This window comes from Pseudorca crassidens, chromosome 3 (assembly GCF_039906515.1).
Source record: "Pseudorca crassidens isolate mPseCra1 chromosome 3, mPseCra1.hap1, whole genome shotgun sequence".
NCBI lineage: Eukaryota > Metazoa > Chordata > Mammalia > Artiodactyla > Delphinidae > Pseudorca > Pseudorca crassidens.
The window spans coordinates 53,341,074-53,366,172 of NC_090298.1; the positions used below are offsets into that span (position 1 = coordinate 53,341,074).

General features: G+C 41.3%; 1 protein-coding gene across 9 annotated transcripts in view; it reads left to right on the top strand.

Moving 5' to 3' along the window:
- The window catches only part of MAST4 (microtubule associated serine/threonine kinase family member 4), a 568,209-nt gene that overhangs the window by 156,275 nt on the left and 386,835 nt on the right, over positions 1-25,099 (top strand). For all 9 annotated transcript variants that reach the window (XM_067730872.1, XM_067730855.1, XM_067730861.1 and 6 more), the window contains exon 2: positions 15,420-15,573. In XM_067730872.1, the coding sequence (XP_067586973.1) occupies positions 15,420-15,573 (154 nt within the window). The remainder of the gene's footprint in view (positions 1-15,419; positions 15,574-25,099) is intronic.

Genomic DNA, 25,099 nt, shown 5'->3' on the forward strand with positions numbered 1-25,099 from the left:
CACTGCCCAGACAGCACTTGGCACATAGTAGATGCTCATAGTAGATGCTCATAGGAGAAATCGGGCACTGGCAAACTGGTTCAGTTAAGGGGGCCAGATAGTAAGTATTTTGGGCTTCATGAGCCATATGGTCTCTGGGACAACTGATCAGCCCTGCTGATGTGGGCAGAGCGTGGATGGTATGTAAACGAATGGGTATGGCTGTGGTCCAGTAAATTTGTATTTGTCGTGTGGGCTGCAGTTAGCTGATCCCTGCAACATCAAGGAGTGGTGAACGTCAGGAATGAACATTCAGTGGCTGTGGTGGGCTTGGGCTTGGTGGCAATGGGGCCTCTCAGCAGTAGGGGATGACCATGACCATTACAGGAACTGGAGGACAAAGAAAACCCATAGCCCTGATGGTGAGGCAGTCTGGCTTCTGGTAGCTGTGATGATACAAATGGATGGGGATGGTGTACTTCACCAGCCAGACCAGTCCAAGGGGCATGGCCTTGTAGAAGAGAGCTATGCTTTCACATTTTGTGAACTGGTGTTTGTTAATCTTTGAATAAACATTTAAATGGCCGAGGAATTCATTGTTTAAAATCCCCATATAAGGAGAAGGAAAGTAATCTATCTACCTTTAAGTTTTATATACGAGAACCCTAGATTTATTAAAAGGAAGACTATATGCACAGAGTGCAGTGTTCTGTTCTTGGCTGATTTCAAGCTCGAACTTGAAACTTGCCCTAATTTAGCACGTCTCTTGATTCCAGCCTTTAGATCCACAGGCAAGTCTCAGGCAAGAGTGGAAAAATAAAGACCTGGGGCATGGGAGCCAGAGCTGGGTCAGATGCTGACTGCTGAATTGCTCTCTCGGTCCACCTGCTCAAGTCTGTTTCAGACATGGTCAGATGTCAGTGTGTTCATGCTTTCCGAAGGTAGGGACTGATGGGCTCTCTACCTTGTTTATTGGGTTGGTTTTGTTTTTGATCTTTAGTGGCAGGGAAACAGAATTGTTTCTTCTTATTGGCTAAAGTAAGTATATATTTTCTTTAAAGATAGATTTTATTCATTTTTTAAGATTTTTGTTTACTTATTTTTGGCTGTGTTGGGTCTTCGTTGCTGCACACGGGCTTTCTCTAGTTGCGGTGAGCGGGGGCCACTCTTTGTTGCGGTGCATAGGCGTCTCATTGCGGTGGCTTCTCTTGTTGCAGAGCACGGGCTGTAGGTGAGCGGCTTCAGTAGTTGTGGCTCACGGGCTCTAGAGTGCAGGCTCAGTAGTTGTGGTGCATGGGCTTAGTTGCTCCATGGCATGTGGGATCTTCCTGGACCAGGGCTCGAACCCGTGTCCCCTGCATTGGCAGGTGGATTCTTAACCACTGCACCACCAGGGAAGCCCTAAAGTAAGTATATCTTTAATAGTAGTTTTAGAATTCTTGTTTATAGACATGATTAAAAAAAGATGAAAGAACTCTCAGTCCTCTTCAACTCTTCTTGTTGCTGTGTTGGTCTTATTTACTCAACTCTACCCAATCCTTGGGGGCTGATTTGAGAACTCAAGGGATTCTTGACCATGAATTATCTTCTGTCTGTTTTTACTACACTGTGGCTTCTGTTGAATACTTCTTTTAGCAGAGCTATGAACCTGTTCCCAAAGGCAAGATCTTTTCCTCGCCTGATTTCAGCTGGTTGTTGGGAATGTCTTGATTTGTCCTTCACTCCTGGAACCTGGAGAAGAGTTTTCTTCCCAGCAAGTGTGGGGTTGTGGGGGTCTGAACAGAGAGCTCCTGTTTGGAGCCAGACCCTTTTGTAGAGAATAGATAAAAATATGTGAGTTCCCAGTAATGGTTGGTCAGCCAATCAGACTTTTCAAGGACATCAGTAATCAGAAGATCAAAGTGATCAAGTTACTCATGCACTCATGACCAAAGTGAATAGTAGACTATGAAGTTGACGGATTCCTTTCTGAGAGTCTGTCAAGCTATTCATTGCTCCTTCTTTCTCCTTTTTCTTCTGTCTCCCTCATTAGATTTCCTACCCTCTCCCTTCCTCCTCTTACATGTCTTTCTGAGTCATTTTCTCCTTCCTATGTTTCTCTAGTTCATGTTCCCCTGGGGGCCTGGTAGGTTAGACCTGGCCTACTCTTGGGGGCTGGGAGTCCACGTGGTGGATGACGACTTGGGATTCAGCCCTGGGATGGTGTGACCAGACAGAGGAGAGCTGGGCTGTTAGCACCATGACCTAAAGCTCTAAAGCAAGCCCTGAAGCCTGGCTGTGGCTCCCAGCAGAGGTGGGGCAGACGTGCGGCTGTTCACTGGGCCGACAGGCAGGAGGCATTGAGGTCAGGCACTGTGTTGGGATCTGGTCCCCAGCAGGCTGCGTTTCAGAGGCAAGAGTCAGTCAATGCCAGACCCTGGGCACAAGGCAGCCCCCAGACCTTGAGTTCTGGGGGCCCAGGCCAGGGAGAGTAGTAGCTGAGAAGCAGAGACTCAGCCCAGGGATACAGGGTAGACAGCTGGGCGGACCCTGTTCAGGTAGAGATCCAGGAGTAAGTGCGATTTGGTGCTGAGCCAGGGGAGCTGCTGACTGAAGGTCTTGGGATTTCTTTATTTAGAATTGTGGACTATATTCATTTCTAAGTATTTAATACATTTAATGTTATATAATTATTTATTTATTATGGGTTATGTTTGCTAAGAGAGAAGATTGTTAGGCTCTGTGGTGAGAGCGGGACACATCCGGAATGGAAGCATGAGGTGACACGGAGCATGGGAGCTGACAGGGCATTAGCGTCCTTGAACAGGCCTTGTTGGGTCACTTTCTCCTCTCCCCATCTCCCTCAGCCCTTTCTTTCTCTTTCTTCTCCATTCTCTGCACACTCTGTGGTTATCTTTTCCCTCTTGAAGAAGAAATGAAGCTGATAAAAATAGTTTGCATGGGCCTGCACCACCCCCCATCCCCAGAGCCCTCCTTTGAGTTCTCTGTTTGCCAATTTCTCAGTGACTGTTTTTCCTGTCCTTCTAAAATGTTTCCATTTTAACCAGGTGAGGCCCCTGAGCTGCTGAGAGCATGTGACTCATGCTTCTTAGGAATGTTTTTCTGAAGAGAGTTTATTTTGTCTCTTGGGTCAGGGTTCGGTTTGCTACCGCTACCCATGGCAGACTTCTTCAAACAAACCTTTCTTCCTCTTAATGTAAAATCATGAAATGAATATTAATTTATATGTTTGTCCAGTTAAAGAGCTTACACGTTATTTTACAAGAAGAGCATATTTTGAAGTTTCTCCCAGACACTTGTGGAGAGTTTTTTTTTTTTTTTGCGGTACGTGGGCCTCTCCCTGTTGTGGCCTCTCCCATTGCGGAGCACAGGCTCCGGATGCGCAGGCTCAGCGGCCATGGCTCACGGGCCCAGCCGCTCCGCGTCATGTGGGACCTTCCCGGACCGGGGCACGAACCCGTGTCCCCTGCATCCGCAGGCGGACTCTCAACCACTGCGCCACCAGGGAAGCCCGAGAGTTTATTTTTAAGGTCAATAGATGTTACTGATCAGAAGTTCTAGTGCTTGATTATTTTTCTTTTATGGTTCTGGCAAAATGAAGCGGGCGAAGAGAGGAAATGGAAAGGGGAAGAGAAGAAACGTTTGAGCGTTTTCTCTTCCTAGGAACTTGCTACTGATCACTTAACTTAATCCACAAGAGTCCTGTGAGGAGGAAGTAATTTTCCTTATTTTATAGGTGAAGTTATCATTCGCCCCCTGTAAGTGGCTGAGTGCTGTCCCAGCTGTAGGCTTGCCTCACAGCCCTGCCTCCCCATCTCCCCTGTTTTCTGGTCCCCTCAGGAAATGGGATGTGATGCTCCCACTGCTCTTAGACACCCGCCATGGTGGGGCGGTTGATGCCTGAAGAAGGACGGATGTTTAGGGTCAGACTGCGTGGCACCGATGGTGGGAGAAACTCTGCTCTTCCTCCTACACCTCCTCTCAGAGAAGGTTTAGCTGCCAGTTATTCTCCATGGTTGGTTTTCATTTAGTTGAAAAAAACACTTGTCTTTCGGTGCTTATTTCGCATTTTTCATGTTCCTTCTCTTTCCTTCTCTGGAGCAACAGCAAATTGTTCCTCCTGTCGTAACACAAAATAGTTCTTCTCAGCCTCAGACCCTGTGGACTCAGGTATTTCCCCTCTACGGTACTTAGCACAGCAGCTTCTCAACAAAGAGGATTCTCTTCATACGTCCTACTTAGACCAACTTGTTTAGAAAATAATTTTTTTTCTGTACCCCATTAAAGAAAAGCTTGAAAAGCCCAAACTAGAAGGAAAATTACCAAGTGTTTACACACCACTCTGTTCCTTCAGGCACTGGCTTCAGGGTCCCCGAGAAGACCATAGTCTGTGTGAGTGAATGATAGTTAACTCCTTTCTGCGTTTCAGGCATGAAGTGACACGCATGGCTTAGCCAATACAGTAAGGACCGGAAATTAACTAGGTGCTGGACCACAACTCTGCTCAAAGCCGCTACAGTCCCTCATACCTAACTCCTTTGTTACATTTGCCATGTTGTTTCATGGTTGTGCTTTTGTGTCTGTCTCCTGCACTCTGGTAGAAGTGTCCTAAGGAAGATGACTATGTGCATTCTGTTTTTTGTCTTCAGCCCTTAGCACGATGTCTAGTTGTTAAAACAAGTCTTGGTTGATAAAGCATTTATAAACAAAACCCATAGAAAATCCTACAAGTCAATTATAATAGAGTGGTGGACACCAGCAGGACTGCAGGAGTAGGTAAGGGGAGCAAGGTAACAGATTGTAGGTCTGGAAATCTGGGTTCTGGTCAGGATTCTCGCACCAGAAACCTAGGCGGTTATCTTTGCAAACCTGGGCGATTGACTTGGCTGGGGCTCTGTCTTCTGAAAAGCAGGAAATTAGACTACAGGTGATTGGATTTTGTGATTCTGTAATTCTGACTTGAGGATTTCAGCTAAGAAGTCCTAGAAACCGCTTCTGTAGACTGCCAGTTAGGATTGAACTAGATCATTCAGATTGGTTGACACCAGAGTGTAAGACCCAGCCTTCTCTGGGGAGCCTTCTAGGACCGAGGATGAAAGAGGGAATTAAAATCAACTTTCCAGGGCTTCATGTGCTTTGCTGCTGTGAGCCCCTCTCACGGTTTGGAACAGTGGAAGGACCATGGGCTTTGGAGTTAGGAACCTTGGGCTTGATTCCTTTTGTACCTCCTGTGGAGCTGATAACTTTGGAGGGGTTAATGTTTCCCAATGTGTTTGCCCATTGGTAAAATGGGACTACTACTGCTACCTGCCTGGGGGTCCACTCTCCCCACCAGAGGGGGAAGCTGGCACAGAATGTCAAGTTTTGTGGCATCGTGGAGATTTTCCCCTCTGACTTTAAGTGCAGGGACAGTGACTGGTAAGGAGTATATTCTCTGCCTCCTTTGTTAACCGCGGTCAGAAACTTTAGTTATGTTGCTGATGGGGACATGATGGTGCCGGGGGAATTTAATGTCTTCGGATAAGTAAACGACTTCAGGCAGAGATCAGATCCCTAACTAAAGGTCAGAGACACATCTAGAATATTAAAGTGACAGGAAAATAGGTGATATGTATGCAAAGTCAGATCAGTATATTCCCTGTGCTTCCCCAGTGTCATTGTTTCTAAATTAAGAAGTGCTATGTTTCGAAATACTGTAATATAACATTAGCTCTGTTTTTTCATCTGCAGACAATTGAATTTAATGCTTAATGTACACATCACAATTAAACGCCTGCTGTGCGGCGCTTTGTCGTTGGGACTGTGATGATACAGCTGGCGGTGTGTGTGTTGGCGGGGGCATGTTCATAAGCAAAGGAATTAACTTTCTTGAAGCTGAGTTGACAGACAAAAGCGAGATTGTGGTATCAAAGTGCTAATTTACATATTTCTCTCAGGAAGGAAGAAAGAAAATCAATTCTCTTAAGAGATGAAACTAGTGGTGCAGGTCTGTTTAGGTGAATGCCACTGTAGTTTGATCTACTAATGTATGTTAGGATGTTTCTGAAACACTGTGTATTGCTAATTGAAGTTTGTGATTCAAAGAATTAATTACAAAACTGAAGATGGAAAATGATATTGGTATCTAGTACATCTTTTGGTTTAAATATGTTCTATTGATGTAGTTTTCAAAACATGGATGTTCATTGAGACAGTGAAATGCAATAAACAGCTAAATAGGTTGGGTAAATTAATGTGGCTCAGGAAATGGTTTGCTTAACAAATCTTGTTGACATGAACAATTCTTGCTTAGATTCTATCTATGCTCTCCGTTTGCCCCCCACTTCTTGTTCTCAAAAGGTTTTAAGATGACCTACAGTAACACATAACTCAGCAAGATGAGTAACTTAAAAATAGGTGCAGTTAGACAAAAGAAAAGCAAGTATAGAGCAGAGTTTCGTAACAGTGACATTATGGATGTTGTATGCTGGATAATTCTTTGCTGCTGGGGGCTGTCCTGGGCTTTGCAGAATATTTAGTAGCACTCTTGATCTCTAGCCACTAGATCCCAGCACATGCCCTGCCCCCTTTATGTTGGACAAACCAAAAATGGTTCCAGACATTGCCAAACGTCCCCCAGGCAACAAGATTACCACTACTCGAGACCACTGTAACAATATACCGTAGAGTGGGTGCCTTATAAGCACAGTTTATCTCTCATAGTTCTGGAGGCTGGGAAGTCCAAGATCAAGCCGTTGGCAGATACAGTGTCTGGTGAGAGCCTGTTTCCTGGTTCATAGCCAGATTTTTTTCTAGCTATGTTCTCACGTGGTGGAAGGGGCAAAGGAGCTCTATGGGATTTCCCATTCACGACGACTCTGCCGTCATGACCTAATCACCTCCCAGAGGTCTTACCTCCAAATACCATCATTTTGGGGGGTTAAGGGTCAACATATAAATTTGCGGTGGGGACACAAACATTCAGTCTAGCCAGAGGGTAAGGTGAAATCCAGTGAGGTTACTGCAGGTTACAACCAGATCCATGAAGTCTTGATGGAGACTGGACAGGCCACACTTGCTGGTGATGGACTGCAAGCTTTGTCCTATGATTTCAAGTGGCTGAATTAGAGGAACATGATTAGTTATATGGTTCATGGGCTTCCCAGGATAAAAGAAGACCAGAACCCAGCAGAAGCAGAGCTGTTTCTAGTGCAGAGAACTGACAGCATTTTCTCCAGGTTTCTGTCTCTCCAGCTGGAATGAACCTCCTAGTGGACAAGGATTTTTGTCTGTTCTGTCCACTGTTGTGCCCAGAATACCTGGTTCCCAGCTGCTTAATATTTGTATAGAGATGAGTCTTGACAAGGAGGATACTGTTCAATATAGGCCCTTATGTTTATGGAAGAGTGGCAGGACTTATAGAGGGCTACTTCTTACAATATCATTAAATGGAAACATGCATTCTGGGTGGCATAGTCCAATATGAATGTCAGCAAATTCAGTTAAATGGGCCCCAGTAAAATATGGTCCAAGATTGTAGCTCTCTCGGTGTCTGATTCGATCTATAGTAAGATCTTAGGATGCTGGGGGAAGGGAGGTTGTATATTCTTCAGGCAGTGGTGAGAATGTTAAATATTTTCTCTCTATTCTTTGAGTCAACAGGCTAAGGCAAGGGGAGACTTGAGCTGTGATGACAGTTACCATCAACATGATTACTTAGTGCTTGTATGTGCCAAGCCCTGTGTCAGGCCCTTTTCATCCATCCTCCCTCTGCGTCCTCACCACCTCTGAGGCCCGTACTTCCGAGAGAGGAGTTAAGTAGCATGACAATGGGATTCTGTGCCTGAGAATTCACATTGGGAGTAGGCCCCTCACCTCATGCATGCTGAGAACCTCATGATCAAGACCCAGGAGTCTGTGCTCTAGAGCACAGCACAAGAATTACAACCTGAAATAATTTTATTTATTTATTTATTTTTATGTTTTAGTTATTTCTTGTCTTGGCCTGAAATAATTTTAAAGCAGTTCATTCAAACCAAGTTCTCATTTGAGCCATAAAGAAAGAAAAAAAAAAGACAACTCAGTAAAACTATCATCAGTTTAATTTCCTTGCAAACCATTTATGATGAAGTACACATACAGAGACGTTTCCGAATGAAGTAACTTCTACATGGGGATATTAATAGCCACCACAGCTAATATTTATTGCACACATACTGTATTCTATGTATTGTTTTTTAAGTGCATCTATGAATTCTTTTAAACTTCACAGCCACCTCAAGAGATAGGTAGTATTCTTACTGACATTTTGCAGATGAGGAAACAGGCATAGAAAGAGTTAAGTGTCCTAATTAGATAGGAAGTGTTGGCATTCCTGGCCACTGAGGAATTAGTATGAAAACAATAATGACTGTCTTAACTATAGAACCCTATCAAATTTCAAAATGTTGTTTATAGGACTTGGTTTAAATGTAAATGAAATCCAATTTTGCAATAAACTCATTTCAGGTTGCCAATTTGATTCCTTTCTGGATGGAGGCAATAGAGCAATTCATTAAGATTACAAGCATAGTCTATGCAGTGTTACAATTCTTCATTTATTTTCATATCTTTGGTTTCTTAGAATATTTAAAACCAAGAAACAATAAGTGAACAGTGTCTTCATAACCCTAAGTTACTAGTCAATCTCTTTCTCTCTCTTTTTTAGCATAAAAGAGACTTTACTGTCAGACCCTATTATGTATGAGGTGATCCCTCTGAACTAATGAACTTTGGCCTTAGGGCACATGCATTCTGGATGGGTCTTTAAAATGCAGGTGCCACATCTTGGGAATGAATAAGGAATTACTGAAAGGAGGAGCTGATAGACACAGTGATTATGCTACTTAGGATAGATTTAAAAGGTCGAAAAATTCATTATTTAGGAATCACCTTCAGAGGTAGCAGTGTTCGAAAATTAGCATATTAGTTTGTATATAGAAAAGATTCTTTGAAAAGATGCCATTTGCTCTAACCTAAGGGCCTTTTTCATATATGAAGTGTTCAACTTTGTCAAAATGCTAGACTCCCTTTAGCATTTTTACCTTGAGTAACATTTAATATTATAAGTTGATCCTGTTTTTTTCCAGTAATCAGAATCCTTTGTTGCATATGTTTTTTTATTTTTTGTTTAATCTAAATACCAGAGATTTGCAATTTGTTCTCTCAACAAATGTTTATAAGGTGCCTTTTAAGTAGAGCAGTGGACAAATGGTGGACAAAACAGACTAGTATGTAATTTCATGTAACTTACATTCTAGTGGGAGAAGAAGGACAATAAACAAATATAAAAGGTGTAAGGTGTTTGTAGTGATAGATGCTAAGGAGAAAAATTGAAAAGGGAAAAAAGTGATGGGCCTACCCTTTGTAACCAAGCAGGACCCTATGGGACCTTCCCAAGACAGAATTCTCGCCCATATCCTCTGCTTTAGCTCCTCTCTGAAGTACCTAGATGGTAGTATCTGATGTATATTTCCTGAGTTTTTCAGATGCTAAAACCACAACCACATGGAAGAAATTAACTGCTTGATGATCATGAGCTCCTAGCCCCCAGACCTTCTGGCACCTAAGGATTGATTACCATCAACCAATCAGAGAATTGTGCATGGGCTGATGACAAACCCTGGGATACCCCTCCCTCACCTGGCCTTTAAAAATGCTTTGCTGAAACCCTTCAGGGAGTTTGGGTTTTTTGAGCATGAGCCACCCATTTTCCTTGTTTGGCCGTGCAATAAACCTTTCTCTGCTCCAAATGCCAATGTTTCCATTTATTTGACTTCACTGTACATGGGGCACACAAACTTGTGTTCAGTAACACTTTTACATAGGGCCATTAGAGAAAGCCCCCCCCACCTCGAAAGAGTAACCTTTTAATAGAGACCTTTAGGATGGGGGAAAGATGGTAGCTAATATCTGGAGTGTATCCCAGGTAGAGGAAGTAATCAGTGTTAAGGTTCTGGGTGGTGGGGAGATGCCTGGGGCTTTTGAGGTCAGGCAACAGACAGAAGTGGAGTGAGTGGAGTAGTAGGAGCTGGGTTCAGAGGGATGGGGGTAGAGGTGGTAGGACCTTGTAGGGCATTGTCAAGACTTTGGATTTTGTTCTGGATGAAGGGGAGGTCATGGGAGGACTCCAAGCAGAGGAAGTCATGGGAGGACTCCAAGCAGAGGATCATAAATAAGCCTCTGGCTTAGTTTTTAGAAGGGTCACTGACTGCTGTGCTGAGAAGTAGGATGGAAGCAAAGAGATCTCTTGGGAGGCTATTTCAAGAGAGATCTGGAAGGCAGAGACAGGAGTGGTAGCAGTAAAAGTGGTGAAGTGATTGGGTTCTGGATATATTTTAGAGGTTGAGTTAGGGGATTTGCTGATCAGCTATAGAATAAGAAAGAGAAGTTTAGAATAAGTGTAAGGTTTGTGACTTGAGAAGCTAGACAGAAGGAGTTGCCATTTACTGAAGTTGGAAAAATCTCTTTAGTTTCCAAATAACAATGGTTATGTGATCATGTAAATGAGAGAACTTGTGTGCTTGGGCAGGAAATTGTCTGGAGATGAGGCTGGAGAAAGCTGTCAGTTAAGAAGGCTGCAAGTTCAGTGTTCATCGAAAGGTATAATATGCCTTTTTAGAAAGAGATGGATGAAACTGTGGGATATAGCCATAGAAGAAACACATGGTCCATGTTTGGAGATAGTGGTAGTGGTTGTGGTGGTGATGGCAGAGACACTAAACAGAATAAGACCCAGTCTTGTAAATGATTTGGCTTTAATTCATATTCACTGATGGCAGAAGCCACAGTGTAATTGTGGTGGACTCTTCTGTTTTACTCATCCTGATAGTTGTAAAACAGCAAAAAATGGTTGGCGATGATCAATATAGAAGATAGATATAGATTTCTGGTGATGAGCATTTCTGTAGGACTGGTAATTTTGGAAGCTTTTCCCCAAGTCTGGATCAGACTTACAGTAGTTGTGTACACCGTTTGTTCTCTAGGACGCTTACATGTTTCCTGTGATAAACTGCTAGCAAAATTATTACTGAAATGCAAATCAAAACTACAATGAGGTATCATCTCATACCAGTCAGAATGGCCATCATCAAAATGTCTATAAATAATAAATGCTGTAGGGGGAGTGGAGGAAAGGGAACCCTCCTACACTGTTGGTGGTAATGTAAGTCAGTGTAGCCACTATAGAGAACAGTATGGAGGTTCCTTAAAAAACAGAAATAGAGTTATCATGATCCAGCAGTCCCACTCCTGGGCATATATACGGAAAAGACAAAAACTCTAATTTGAAAAGATACACGCACCCCAGTGTCCACAGCAGCACTGTTTACAATAGCCGAGACGTGGAAGCAACCTAAGTGTCCATTGACGGATGAATGGATAAAGAAGACGTGGTACATATATACAATGGAATAGTGTTACTCAGCCATAAAAAAGAATGAAATAATGCCATTTGCTGCAACATGGATGGACCTAGAGATTATCATACTAAGTGAAGTAAGTCAGATAAAGGCAGTTATCATATGATATCAATTATATATGGAATCTAAAAAATGATACAAATGAAGTTACTTACAAAACAGAAACAGACTCACTGACATAGAAAACAAACTTACCAAAGGGGAAAGGAGGTAGGAGGGATAAATTAGGAATTTGGGATTAACAAATACATCCTACTATATATAAAATAGGTAAACAACAAGGACATACTGTATAGCACAGGGAACTATATTCAATATCTTGTAATAATGTAATGGGACAGAATCTGATAAAGATTGTGTGTATATATACATATACGTGTGTGTGTGTGTATATGTATGTGTGTGTGTTTAACTGAATCACTTTGTTATACCTGAAACATTGTAAATCAACTATACTTCAATTAAAAAAAAAAAAAAACTGCTAGCAAGAGAGGTTGCTTACCTGTAAGAGTTAAGTTTGGTCCCTGTCTGTCTGACTTCCAAATTCAGTAATATGCAAATGCACCTTAACTGTTTTGTGGCTATTGGAACTAAAAGCGGTTAAGAAAACTAAAGGTAGGTAGTTTTGAGGAAAGCTAGTCTACCACAAATCAATGCTTGCCATCAGCGAATGAAGTACAGAGAATGTGTTTCAGTCCAGGATACTTTGTGGCTAGCGGTGTGCTAGGTGAGTATGTGACAAGGGAGTAGGGTCTGGCTCTCCAGGAGTCCACTGACTGCTTGGTGAGGGAAATTAGAAGTATTCAGAGCAAGTAGGACAAATGCAGGCTTAGATGTCCTTGAACATGAGTGAAAGTTGTAAAGACAACCTCTGTCTTTAGTTGAATTCCTTGTAGTGTGGAGACTTTGGAAGTTTGGAAAGCTTGGAAAACATTAAACTGAAATCATTCAGAGGGCAGTGTCCAAAGTGATATGTTGACTGTCTGCCTTAAGCTCCAGGGTCTGATGAAATGTTTTAAAGGAATCATGAGTGTTTGAATCAGGACAAAAAATGAAAAATAAATTGCAAGGCTGTAGTGGACCATTTTGAGGAGCTCTGACTAACTGTAGAAAGGAAAGTAGAGCGACTGACAACACAGCAAATTTGGAAAAATGATATATTTAGAGAGAGCGCTGTTGAGAGTGTGATTTTGATGTGAGGAAGAAAATGGGATCCTGGAACATGGCGCAGTGCTTATGGGTTTTTCTGCTTATATTGTGTTGGGAACATTTGCAGCCCTCACAGTTCACTGCCTCGATTTTGCCAGATTTAAAATAATACTCCTCTCTTGGGGTTGTGATTCTGATTAAAAAACTCTGGCTTATGGACTAATAGCTGATGACTCTATATGTGATGACATGGATTTTCTTTTTTATTTGCCTACACTTTCTCCTTGACTTCCTTCTCTTTCTTCTACACTTGTTTCAGGTCTTTTATGGCTTTGTTGGAAATATGTAAGGAAATCACATAATTCCTCCTTAGGAATTATCTTCTTTCCTCTGCTTACTTTTTTCACCCTCTGTTAATTAGCAATACAACAAACTTCCCCAGAGAAATTAATTATAATTCCACAAGCTGAAAAATGTAACTTCGGGTGAAAAATAAGTAGCAGAAGTTGGTGAACCTTAAACAATAAATATTTGTATTTAATGCAGCTGCCACTAGTAATTAAGAGAAAATGACTAACTGAAATGGACCCTAACTCACTTGGTTATTCTGAGGGGTTCTTGGTGCACTTATGCGAGTAGTAGCGATTATGGGGCATTTTGTTGAATGTCTGTGACACATTGCCACCTTGTGGCTGCATGTTTTTCTTTCGCTGTAAAAGCAAATTTTTAATATTAAGTCCACATATTTTATTTTTTCCCTAGTATTTATACTTCCCTTGATAACAGAAGATTTGAGACATCTTAGAAGAATACATTTAATACAGGGCAGGAGAATTTAAGACAGTGCCCTTGTTATTTGAAGAGGCAGGCCAAAGTATTGAGGGGTAAAAATCCACAATGTCTGCAACTAACTCTCACTATAGGGGTGGTAGGGCAAAGAGAAAGGGGGGGGGGCGGGGAGAGAGAGAGAGAGAGAGAGAGAGGGAGGGAGGGAGGGAGATCGCCACTGGTCAAGGGAACGTGGTTTTTATTATACTAATCTTACAACTTTTCTGTTGTTTCAGATTTCCTTAAAATTTCCCCAAAATATTGACAGAAAAAAAAGAAAAAAAAAATGGGGGTAAGGGCATAAAATAGAGCTAAGAAGGAGGCAAAATTAACCTCTGCGTTGTGTAATGGACTGACTGCATTTGGACCCCTGGCTGTGTTCTGCGTTTTGTAGTAGCTGATGTGTTACTGTCCAAGGTGCCCCTGCTACATTTCATTGTCTGTAAGGTTTAAGGGCAAAGTGTCTAACATTAGACAGAAATTCGCTCTTGGAGGCCGTTCTAAGTAGGACACTGATGTAATGAACAGCAGCCCTAACAAATACTTCCAAAAGTACAATCTGCAATTCCTTTTCCCTGCTGATCAGGGCAGATCCTGGAGTGGATGCGCCTCTAGTTTGTTGAGGACCTCTCACTAAACTACTAAGTGGCAATGAAATACAGTAAAATACTGACTGGCAATGAATTTCAGATGGTACTGATTGACAAGTGCTTGAAATCCAGCTGTTCTGTGTTACTAATGAATACAGCTGAGCTTGGGGGAGAGTTGACATCATGTAACAGCTGAGTGAGCGTAGTCTATTTCATTTCAACTGGCTTGAGAGGAGTTACTCATAGGCAAGGTCAGATTTCTTTCTGTGCCATGGTTTTGAATATGCTGCATGGCATAGACAGACACATAGATGACTTCATCCATGAATTTCCTTTTCCTGTAAATGCACCCATGAGAGTCTTAATCTGAAAAAATTCTGACAGGTATAAGCAGATGACCTTCTTCCTACCCAGGAAGACAAAACAAATCTCAGTGAAGCATCCCTAAAAATGCCTGGCTTTGAGCAGTGTTACCCAACTCTTGTTTGTTTTTAAATTTCTATGAATCTGGCTCTCTTCTGTGGCAGTTGGAATATCCATGAATATTTTTTGTACTTCATTTTTATTCTTAATAACTATCTGGGTATATGCATGTGCACATTAATATTTTTGTCTTTAATAACTATCTAGACACATATACATGCATATACACCTACCTGAAGGAGAACATTTTAAAACATAGGGCCCTATTCAGGTATGAGAGGTTTTCTTCTGAAAGCAGGACAGATCTTGAAGTAAGTGTTGTGACACAAGGGATTCTTTTGTAGAAAGCTGTCTTTTGAAGTGACTTTGGTTTCTATGACTCTTGTGACAGGTTTTCTTTTAAAAAGCTATGAACTGGTATCAGGACATATTAATTTCCATTAAGGGCTGTGGTGCCTAGAAAGTTCCCTTCCCTACGTATATTTGTGAGCACCGAAAGCTTGTGAATTTTCTTTTGTGAACAACTAAAGTGATCTATGGATTCCCTGTAGAATCTATAGAGCGATATTCTTCATTTTTTTTAGGAGGATCATGGCCCACAGAAAGACATATTTTACATAATGACTCTGGATACACACACATACACGTGTAACTTAACCATTTCATGAAATGATTCTTTTCCTTCCTTCATTGGACTCTGATAATTTCTGTTCTGCTGGTCACCATCTACTAAACTTGATTTCATGATCCACTGATACGCCACGACCCACTAATTCGCTTGAAAAACACAGCAGTGGAGGTTTTGCAGCAAGCCAGATACTCTTTCAGATGGAAGGCCCAACAGTGGAACCCTGAAGTCTCTATACCAGCCAAATTCAAAACAGTGTTAGGAGAGAGGGATTTAGAGAAGGAAAAGAGGGAAGAAAGTATGCCTGGTGGGGAGGGGTGTGGTGTCTTTCATTCTGGTTGAGAGCATCCCCAGGAAGTGATGTCGCTGTCCTTCTCTCTGCAGCTTGACCACATACTATCCCCTCCGCCCATGCCATTTCGGAAATGCAGCAACCCAGACGTGGCTTCCGGCCCTGGAAAGTCGCTGAAGTTTAAAAGACAGCTGAGTGAGGATGGAAGACAGCTGCGGCGGGGAAGCCTGGGGGGTGCTCTGACTGGTGAGTCGCATGGGTGACTTGTTTAAGAGAGGGGGTTACATTTATACAGTACAGTTGGCCCTCTGTATCCATGGGTTCCACATCCACAGATTCAACCGGCTACAGATGGAAAATATTAAAAAAAAAAAAAAATTCCGGAAAGTTCCCTAAAGCAAAACTTGAATTTGCCCTCTGCTGGCAACTAGCTGCACAGCATTTACGTTGTATTAGGTATTATGACTAATCTAAAGATGACTTAAAGTATCCGGGAGTACATGCATAGTTGATAAACAAATACGGTGCCATTTTATATAAGGGACTTGAACATCTGTGAGAGTCCTGAAACCAATCCCCGTGGATAGGTGGGGACAACTGTAGGGTGTCCCCAATGACAGTGGAGTTCCCTGTGTGAAAATCAGCCCCTTAGAATGTACCTGCCCCTCCACAGACCATTTGGTACAACCTAATCCAATTCAGAGAGCCATTAAATTGAGGATTATATTAGTAAACTTTACTGAAGTATAATTTACATAAAATAAAACGTATCCATTCTAAGTGTACCTGTGGATGGGTTTTAGCAAATGTACACCCCAGTGTAATTACCACCAAAGTCAAGATATAACATGTTCCCTTGCCCCTTCTTTGGGCCCAGGCAACCCCAGAGCTGCTGTTCGTCACTATAGATTAGATTTATCTTAAGAATTTTATACTAATGGAATCATACATTGCATGCTTTTTTTGTGTCTGGCTTCTTTCGCTCAGTTTGTTTTTAAGATGCATCTATGTTGTTAGGTGTATCCGTAGTGTATGTTGAACCTCGTAAGAAACCGCCAAACTGTTTCCAAAATGGTACCATTTTACATTCCCACCAGCAACAGGTGAATGAACTAATTGCTCTGCATCCTTGGCCATCTGTGGTATTGCCAGTTTTTTAAAATTCTAGCCATTTAAATGGGTTAGTAGTCGTATCACTTTCTGTTTTTAATTTGTATTTTCTTGATGACTCAGTGATGTCAAACATCTTTTCATATGCTCATTGGACATTCATATTTCTCCTTTTGTGAAGTGCTTGTTTAAATTTTTCACCCATTTTTAAATTGTGTTGTTAAAATTTAATTAATTAAAAAATTAAAATCTAGAAAATCTACAGATAACTTTTATTGGCTTGAAAGATGGCCAAATTAAAATAACTTAAAGCATGTTTTTTTAAAAAATAATTTCCCATATAAATTTTCATGTTATTAAACTTAATTGTAAATCACTAAAGGTTAGATTTCTATTTTTTCATTCTAAGAGCTTTTTCCTCTAAATATTTTAAAGAAACTTTATTGTTTTTTAACAGTAAAGTTTTCTCTTGTCTGCCAGTTCATAAATGACCTGGAAAACAAGTTGAGTTCTTCATTTTTTTGGAGAATTATGGATTTTGACTTTTTGGAGATGAAATTTCTGGAGCAGAAATGCTTCTGTACCATGATCAGCACAGAGTCTAGAACATGTGACCCACTGTGGCACACTGCTGAGGTGTAGGGTGAAGCTGACTTTAGGCCAAGGGGAAAAAATTCATCAAAAAATTGCTGCACTTCATTAAAATTAGGGCAAATGTTCACACTTGAGTTTTACTGATGTTCTTTTAATGCTTGTTAGGACATTTTTCTTTGCTTTCATTTCTATAAATGCAGAATATTTGCATTTTTAAGTAGGAGATCCTAAAGATTTAGTCTAACCCTTAGTTTTTTAGCAGGGGAGATTAAATCTTAACGGTTAAAAGGCTCACCCCTTACTTACTAATTTCACTTAGGGAATTTACTTACTTTGGTTAAACTATTTTTGACCAATAGGTGGGGGGGAGTAATGGTTGCTCCAATTTTTGCTAAATCAGTTTACTTAAAACCTTAAAATAATGCAAAGGTATAGCTCTTGATGCAGATATATGACCAGAAACATGAAATTTGGCCTTTACCTTTAAAAAAAAAAAAAAAAAAAGCTGAACTTGATTCCCATTTCAAAATCTCAACAGCTCTAGCAATTCTAGCTAACCTTTTGCAATTTAGCTTGATATAAAATTATTTTAGTTAATTAATTTTTGGTCAGATAATTTTCAAAAATGTTTAATAGTCCTTAGGAGAGCTTTTTAAAAAAATCTCTTGAACATCAGCCTGTTTTAAAAAACAGTAGCTTGAAAGTGATTTTGGAATATGAAGAAAACAATCTTAGTTGGTCTTCTACATAGCTTAGCTGAGGATTTAATGAAGTAACACATACAAAGCAGTTAGCCCAGTAATGGTGGCTATTAGTATTGGTGCATAACAAATTGAATTTAGGATATTTGCAGTTTTTGGGTAACTTGGTCTTGTGAACATCAATTTGAAACCCTTATCAATTGAGTTTCTGCTTTGTGTCAGGCACTGTGCTAGTATCAGGTATTAGAGCAGAGAGAAGAAAGCATCATTTCTGATCATTAAGAAACATGGTTTCCACTAGTTTTAGGCAACTGTAAATAATCACATATGATCTTCCCTTGGAATAGACCTTGTTGCTAAACTTATGTCAAACTGGTTTTGACATCATAAATTTGTGCCTGATAGTTTCTGTAACTTAAAGGCCAGCCGCCTTCCTATTGTTTAACTTTGTTTTATTGCAAGATTTGTTTTCCTTTAGCAGTTTTCTACTGTTTTCTTCGAAACAAAGACTATGTGAAGGCTTAATTTATATTTTGAAAATTTTGCCACCCAATTAGCCTTTATAAGTTTCACTAAACTCTTAGGTCTTTGAGAGGAAGGTCTGTGACCTTTTCATCTATTCATCCCTAATGGCAGCTGACACGAAGACTTTACTATGTGGCAGGCACAGCTTTTAGGGAATTACATTTATTGACTTATTTAATCCTTACAACATCTCTGTGCACTTAGGAGGGAGGCATTCTTATACCCATTTTACAGATGAGAACACTGAGGCACAGACAGGTTGAGTAAATTGCACAAGATCACGATGCTCAGAAACAGCAGAGCCAAGATTTGAACCCAGGTGTTGTGGCTCCACACTCTGTACTTGTGGCCACTACACTGTGCCTAGCACAGCTGGTACCCAGTAGGTTTTCAATATATTCCAGCAGGATTAGTTCGAGTAATTTTTTTTTTTTCCAATTAATTGGAAAATTTGTGCTCAGTTAATATCTGGGGCTGACTCAATCTGTATGGATCCTGGTCCATTAATTACAAAAGTAAATTAAAACTAGACAATTAAGACATAGTAAAAACTTTAAAATTTACATATTCCTTAATCCAGCCATTCTGTTCCTCAGATTTCATCACAAGGAAATAGTCGTGAATATGTGTAGAGAATTAACTTTAGTTATGTTTAGAGCAGCACCATTTATAATAATTAAAATCGCATATTATCTAAAATCTAGATATCTGGCAAAAGAATACTGGTGAAACATAATATGTTATACACATAAAGTGGAAAACAATTATAAACATTAAATCATGTTGTGAAAAAATACATTTTAACATTGAAAACTCACAATATATTTTTAATGTGAAATCTCATTGTTGAATGGACTCATCTTTTCATAGGACTTAATATAATTGTAATTAAATAATTATATATTTAATGAGAGGAAGGAAAACAATTCCTGTCTACTAAAGAGTTTTCTCAAACTGGGATTATGGTTGACTTGGTCCCCTTTATAATTGGGCAAGTGAAGGTTGCTACATGGCCCTTTTTATACCCTGCAATTCAATCCATGAGTTACTTTTGCCCCTGAGTTTTTTTGTGGTATTAGGTGGTGTACCAGTTGACAACAATAATACTACATAACCACAAAGTTTCACTTTCAGACAACAATACATATTCCCTTTTTTCTCCTGTGGCTGCAGGTCACCTGGGTTTTGGGTTATTTAGCCTGGGCTCTGCTGTGATTGGTTCTAGGATGCAGTCTGGGTCTAGATCTGCTCCATGTGTCTCTCCTCTTCCTTGAGCCAGAAGCTACCCAAGGTATTATGTTCTCCTGGTAAGAGACAGGAGCAAGCGTGTGCACGTCCACCTGCACAGGCAGGTTTCAAGCCTCTGCTGGCACCATGTCTGCTAATTTTCCATTGGCCAAAGCAAGTCACATGGCCAAGCCCAGCATCAACGGGCAGAGGCATGCTCCACCCACCATAATACCTTGGCAAAGATGCAGATCTATAACACTCCCGGGGGGAAGCAAAGAATTGGCACCAATAATTCAGTCTGACATAGTTAGCTTTCGTCTCTCTTTACAAACAGTCTTACAGAGTGAAAATATTTACATTTACCAATTTTTCAATTAAGAAAGTAATATGGAGCTTCCCTGGTGACGCAGTGGTTGAGAGTCCGCCTGCCGATGCAGGGGACACGGGTTCGTGCCCCGGCCCGGGAAGATCCCACATGCCGCGGAGCGGCTGGGCTCGTGAGCCATGGCCGCTGGGCCTGCGCGTCCGGAGCCTGTGCTCCGCAGCAGGAGAGGCCACAACAGTGAGAGGCCCGTGTACCGCAAAAAAAAAAAAAAAAGAAAAGAAAAGAATATGTGTTCAATGTGGACAGTTCAGAAAATACAGAGCACCATAAAGGAAAAAGCTGTAAGCCCATAATTCTACCATGCAGAAACCCTTGATGGAACTTTTGACATTTTCTTCCTCAACTAAAATTGTGAATGACTAAGAGGATTAGATCAGAGGAAAACACAACCAGTACCTTTTACGCAGGGCTGGCATTTAAACAACAGACCTAGTGTTCACCATGCCCATCCCTGCCTGAATTTTTTTTTTTTCTTTTTTTGAAGCTGATGATGTTTTATATCTTCATGGCCTGCAGTTTGCTAAATAGGCTCCCAGAAGCATCGTGTAAACATTGACTGAGGTTTGGAGCCCCCTGATGAGAAATAGAAGCATTATTCAAATCATACGGATTCTTAAATCTGGGCCTAAGTGGTAATGTGCCTGACAGTTCACAGCAAGGAAGCTGCAGAATGAAGGGCAGAACCTCAGGATCTTGACTCCTGGCTTCTTGATATGCAAATGATTGCCCTAGGAGATATGGGGATATATGTATATGTATAGCTGATTCACTTTGCTATAAAGCAGAAACTAACACACCATTGTAAAGCAATTATACTCCAATAAAGATGTTAAAAAAAAAAATGATTGCGCTGAATCCTACTCCTGCATTCCACAGCTGTGATGTTTGTGTGTTGTAGTCCTAACACGCAGAAAATGAAGGAAGACTTCTTTTTCTTATGCAGAGAATTGTGTTTTTCAAAACATATTTGGGTTGTTTGGAATGTAAAACAAAGAGGAATCTTTGTATGTGTGTCACTTGCACACAATAATAGGAAATCAACTTTGTAGACAGTATAAATTAGAACTTCTAAAACTGTTAGCATCGCTGTATCCTATCTGGGGGAAAAAGAGAGATTTTTCCTACTTGTTGGGGATAACATCTGAAAATTCAAAAAAACACATTTCAGAATGAATTTTACTTCAAGAGGGAAAGGAAAAACAAACCACACAATGCCAGAAAACATTCTTTTCTTTAAAATTAACTTGAAGGCTATTCTGTTTAAGTGCTGTGTAGAGTTTAATGGGTTTCTCATCCTAAAGGTCTCCTTAGCTTAGTAGGCAAGTCTGACAGAATTTAGATTAAAGCAAATTTACGTGAAACATAACTATGTTATAGGTAGCCTTGGTATTCAGTAAATATTGCACCTGAATACTCTCGTATATGCTCTGGATTTCTTCATGTTTGTAATACCATCAAAAGAATGCCTATGTGAAAATGGTGTGTATTAGGATAATACCACGTGCTAGAGCGAGCAAACCAAAAAATTTCTGGGGCTTAACACAGTTGTCACATATTTCTAGCTCATGTAAGTGTTTTGGGTTATGAGGCAGCTCTCTCCCGCCTGGTGAGTTAGGGACCCGCATTCCTTCCACCTTCTGCTCTGGCTCTTATTTACGGCCTCCACACTCTGCTTCCAGCTGGTAGAAGTGGACAGAGAAGAAAAACTTCCTAAAAGTCCCATCCTGGAAGAGACACACTTTATTTCCATTCGCATTTGTTTGGCAAGATCCTCTCACATGGTCAAAGCCAAATTCAAGGCTGGTGCTACTGTTGGGGGAGTGCTAGGAAGTATGGTTCCTGCTGGACTGTGGCCTCTGAGTCCAGCTACACAAGAGGCAAGGGAAATATGGCATTTACAAAATCAGGGAAGACTGAGAAATAGGTTTTAATAAAGAAATTGGGTGTGATTAGTTTTCAGTATGTTAGGTCTGAAATGCCTGTGGGGCATGTTAAATCAGAATGTCCAGGGAGGAACTGTGCAGTAACAGAAGCAAGAGGCATATTTTGAGAAGGAAAGGATTGGCTTCATCTAAGAGAATAAGATGAGGACATCTTAAGAAGTTGCCATTGGATTCAACAGTGTAAGTCACTGGAAACCTTGAGGAGGAAGATGCTGAAGTGTGGATGGCAGCTAGAGTGAACTGGCTTAGGAGCAAACAGTAATGAAGGACTTTGAGGTAGCTGATGTGTTGATGAGAGTGTAGATAGCTCTTCTGAGAAGTTGTTCAGTTAGAAGAGACTCGAGAAAACAAGTGTGAGCTGGAAGGGCATGAGGGGTCAGAGGGGACCACTGTAATGTGGGAACCAGGCAAGCATGTTTGTAAGGTGTTGAGGATGGTTCAGAAGAAAGAGATGATAACCAGAGAAGTCAAGTGCTGTGGAAGCACCTGGCAGGGTATCCGGAGCACATGTCAAATGGTTGGCCTTTGTAGGGAGAGAGGTACTTCCTTCATTGTAACAGGAAGGAGGAGAAAATGGATGCAAAAGCAGGTAGTTTAGGTACATCTATACCATGAAATACTACTCAGCAATAAAAAGGAACAAACTACCAATTGTCTACTGAAAAAAAAAAAAAGCACAACCTAGAAGTTGAGAACTATGTTTTATTCGGTGGACTTGCTGAGGACTTAAACCTGGGAGGCAGCCTGTCAGATGGCTCTGAGGAACTGCTGGGAGGAGGTAAGGAAGAAGCCAGGATATTTAAGAGTTTTCGGAAACAACGGCAACAAAAACAGGTAGTAGGGACATCCAAAGATTACTGTTAGTTAAAGAAAAGCACACATCTCAAGTTAATGAATTTAGCGCTTTTCTTTTCGGTGTATGGGAAGATGCAAGAGTCTGGACTCTGAAATCATTCCTTTGATATGCACCTTCACTATCTTGGGCCAGAATCCTGCTTTTCTCCACCCTGAATGCCCTCAGGGTACACAGTTGGGAGGCAGCTGCAGTGGCTGCTGGCTTGGTGGCTGCACCATCCTTTGTTTACTGATACGGCAGGTGATGCACGTGACAACCTGGGTGAATCTCCAAAGAATTAGGCTGAGTTAGAAAACAAAAACAAAACAAAAAAAACCCCCAAGAGGTTACATGCTGTGTAATTCCATTTCTATATCATATTCTTGAAATGACAAAATTATAGAAGTAGAGAACTGATGAGTGGTTGTCAGGACTTCAGGAGGAGGACCTGGGAAGGAAGTAGGTGTGGCTATGAGCGGGCAACATGAGGGATTCTGCAATGGTGGAAATGTTCTATATCTTGACTGTAGCAGTGTCATTATCGGGGTTGTGATTGTACACCATAGTTTTGTAAGATGTTGGCATTGAGGGACACTGGGTAAAGGATACCTGGATCTCTCTGCATTATTTCTTACAACTGCATGCGAACCCACAGTTACTTCAAAATAAGTTTAATTTTAAAATATTCCCTTTCCAGATCAGTGATTTTAATAAATTTTCTTTTCATAAAAAAGCAGGTGGTTTAATTGATTTAGTGGCTTCACTTCTCTGCGTTATGAGATATCTGTGTGGGCTTCGGGAGGGTTCTATGGGAATTGACTAGAGAAGGAAGTCTGAAATGTTCTTAGAGAACAGGAAGGCAGACTATAAATGTAGTAGGGTTTCTTGGAAGCACTGACAGCCCATTCAAGGTCTGTGATCATGAATTGAAAGTGAAGTCAGTGTACATGTTTGAGGGAAATGTTAAGACACCAGGGAAATTTGTGAACTGGGAACATCAGTTCCACAGAATATAGCAGAGGGACCTGGTCCAGGGTCACTCAGGAGAGCCGTGGGGAGGGTGGAGCTGAGCTGTGTAAGAGTCAGGGGGTTTTGGTGCCCAGCGTGGGATTCTCCAGGGGTAGAGCCAAAGCGCATGAGAGCTTGGAAGTGTGGTGGGACTGTGGACCGAGCAGTGGGTGGGCTGTTCGACTTAACCAGCCCATGAAGGATGACCGATAAGTTCATATTTTGAAATCTGGCAAGTTTTAAAACTCTTAAAAGGTAAAGGTCTTTACAGTTGTCGTAAAGACAGTGATGCTGTCAGTTTGGATTCTTGGCTTTTGGCCAACAGGAAAAAGAACCTAGATAATTCGCACTTAGGGTTTTACTGGCTTAAAAACATCCGGCTTCTATTTGTTTTACTGTTTCTCAATACTTACAGATTTTCTATGCTGAGGGCATATAACTGGGGGCAGGAATTCTTTTACGTGGCTTTAGTGTTGTTTTAGAACTTGTAACATCGTGTACTTCCTCCACAGTGGTTTATGAGTCTGGAGAGTGTCTCTACCTATTTTTTCTGAGTCACCAAGCGATCAAGAGGCAAATCCACGAGCATCTTCTTTCTGGTGAAGGTGCATGATTTTAAGTAGCCTTTAAACCCACTTGCTGTCTTCACTGTTCCTATGTCAGCTTAAGTCTGGATATTTTGTTTGCTGTCTAGGTGTTCTAATTAGAAGATGGCAATGTAGATGTATTTTGTTGGCCTTTGTAGTATCTCCTTGTCAGGGTGGGAAGATCTCCTGAGACTCCGCCTTAATGGGGCATGCAGCTGCTAGCCAGCTTCTTTGGCAGATGCTGCCTCCCAGTGGCTGTCTGTCCGGGGGCCCTCTGCTGTAGCTCATGGCCCATGCAGATGGCTTACCCATGAGTCATTGCTCCCACTGACGGGGGAGCATCACTTGGTGGTTCCCAGGCCCCTGGTCACCTGCTGCTTGGGAATTGTCAAGTGGCCACCTTGTTCAGAGCCGGGCTGCAGAGTCCTCTTTGAAGCTCAAATCTCTCCTTCAGACAGTTGGCACCAATGAAATCATCCCAGGAGGTGATGTCAGGCATGAGAGGAGAATCAAGGAAAGAGTCTAAATGAAAACATGAGGACTGGAATGTGCTGCCCTTATACTGTGAGTCAGATGAGAGACTGGGCTGTTTGCTTTGATGTGTGCATGAGCTCCAGAGAGTGCTGGGAGCCGTGCTACATCAGCGAGAACGGCTCTTCAGAAATCCGTTTTTCAGTTCTGTACCAGATAGAATTTGAAGGATTTAAAATTAGTCCTGAGTGTTCATTAAGAAGATGTTGTTGCTGGAAGACCTGATTTAAGTTTCTTGAAGCACCTTCTGCGAGGTAAAAGGTAACTTGGGCCTTAAATCATTGTGATACAGAATATCAAGATTGCTAGGGTAGGAACATCAG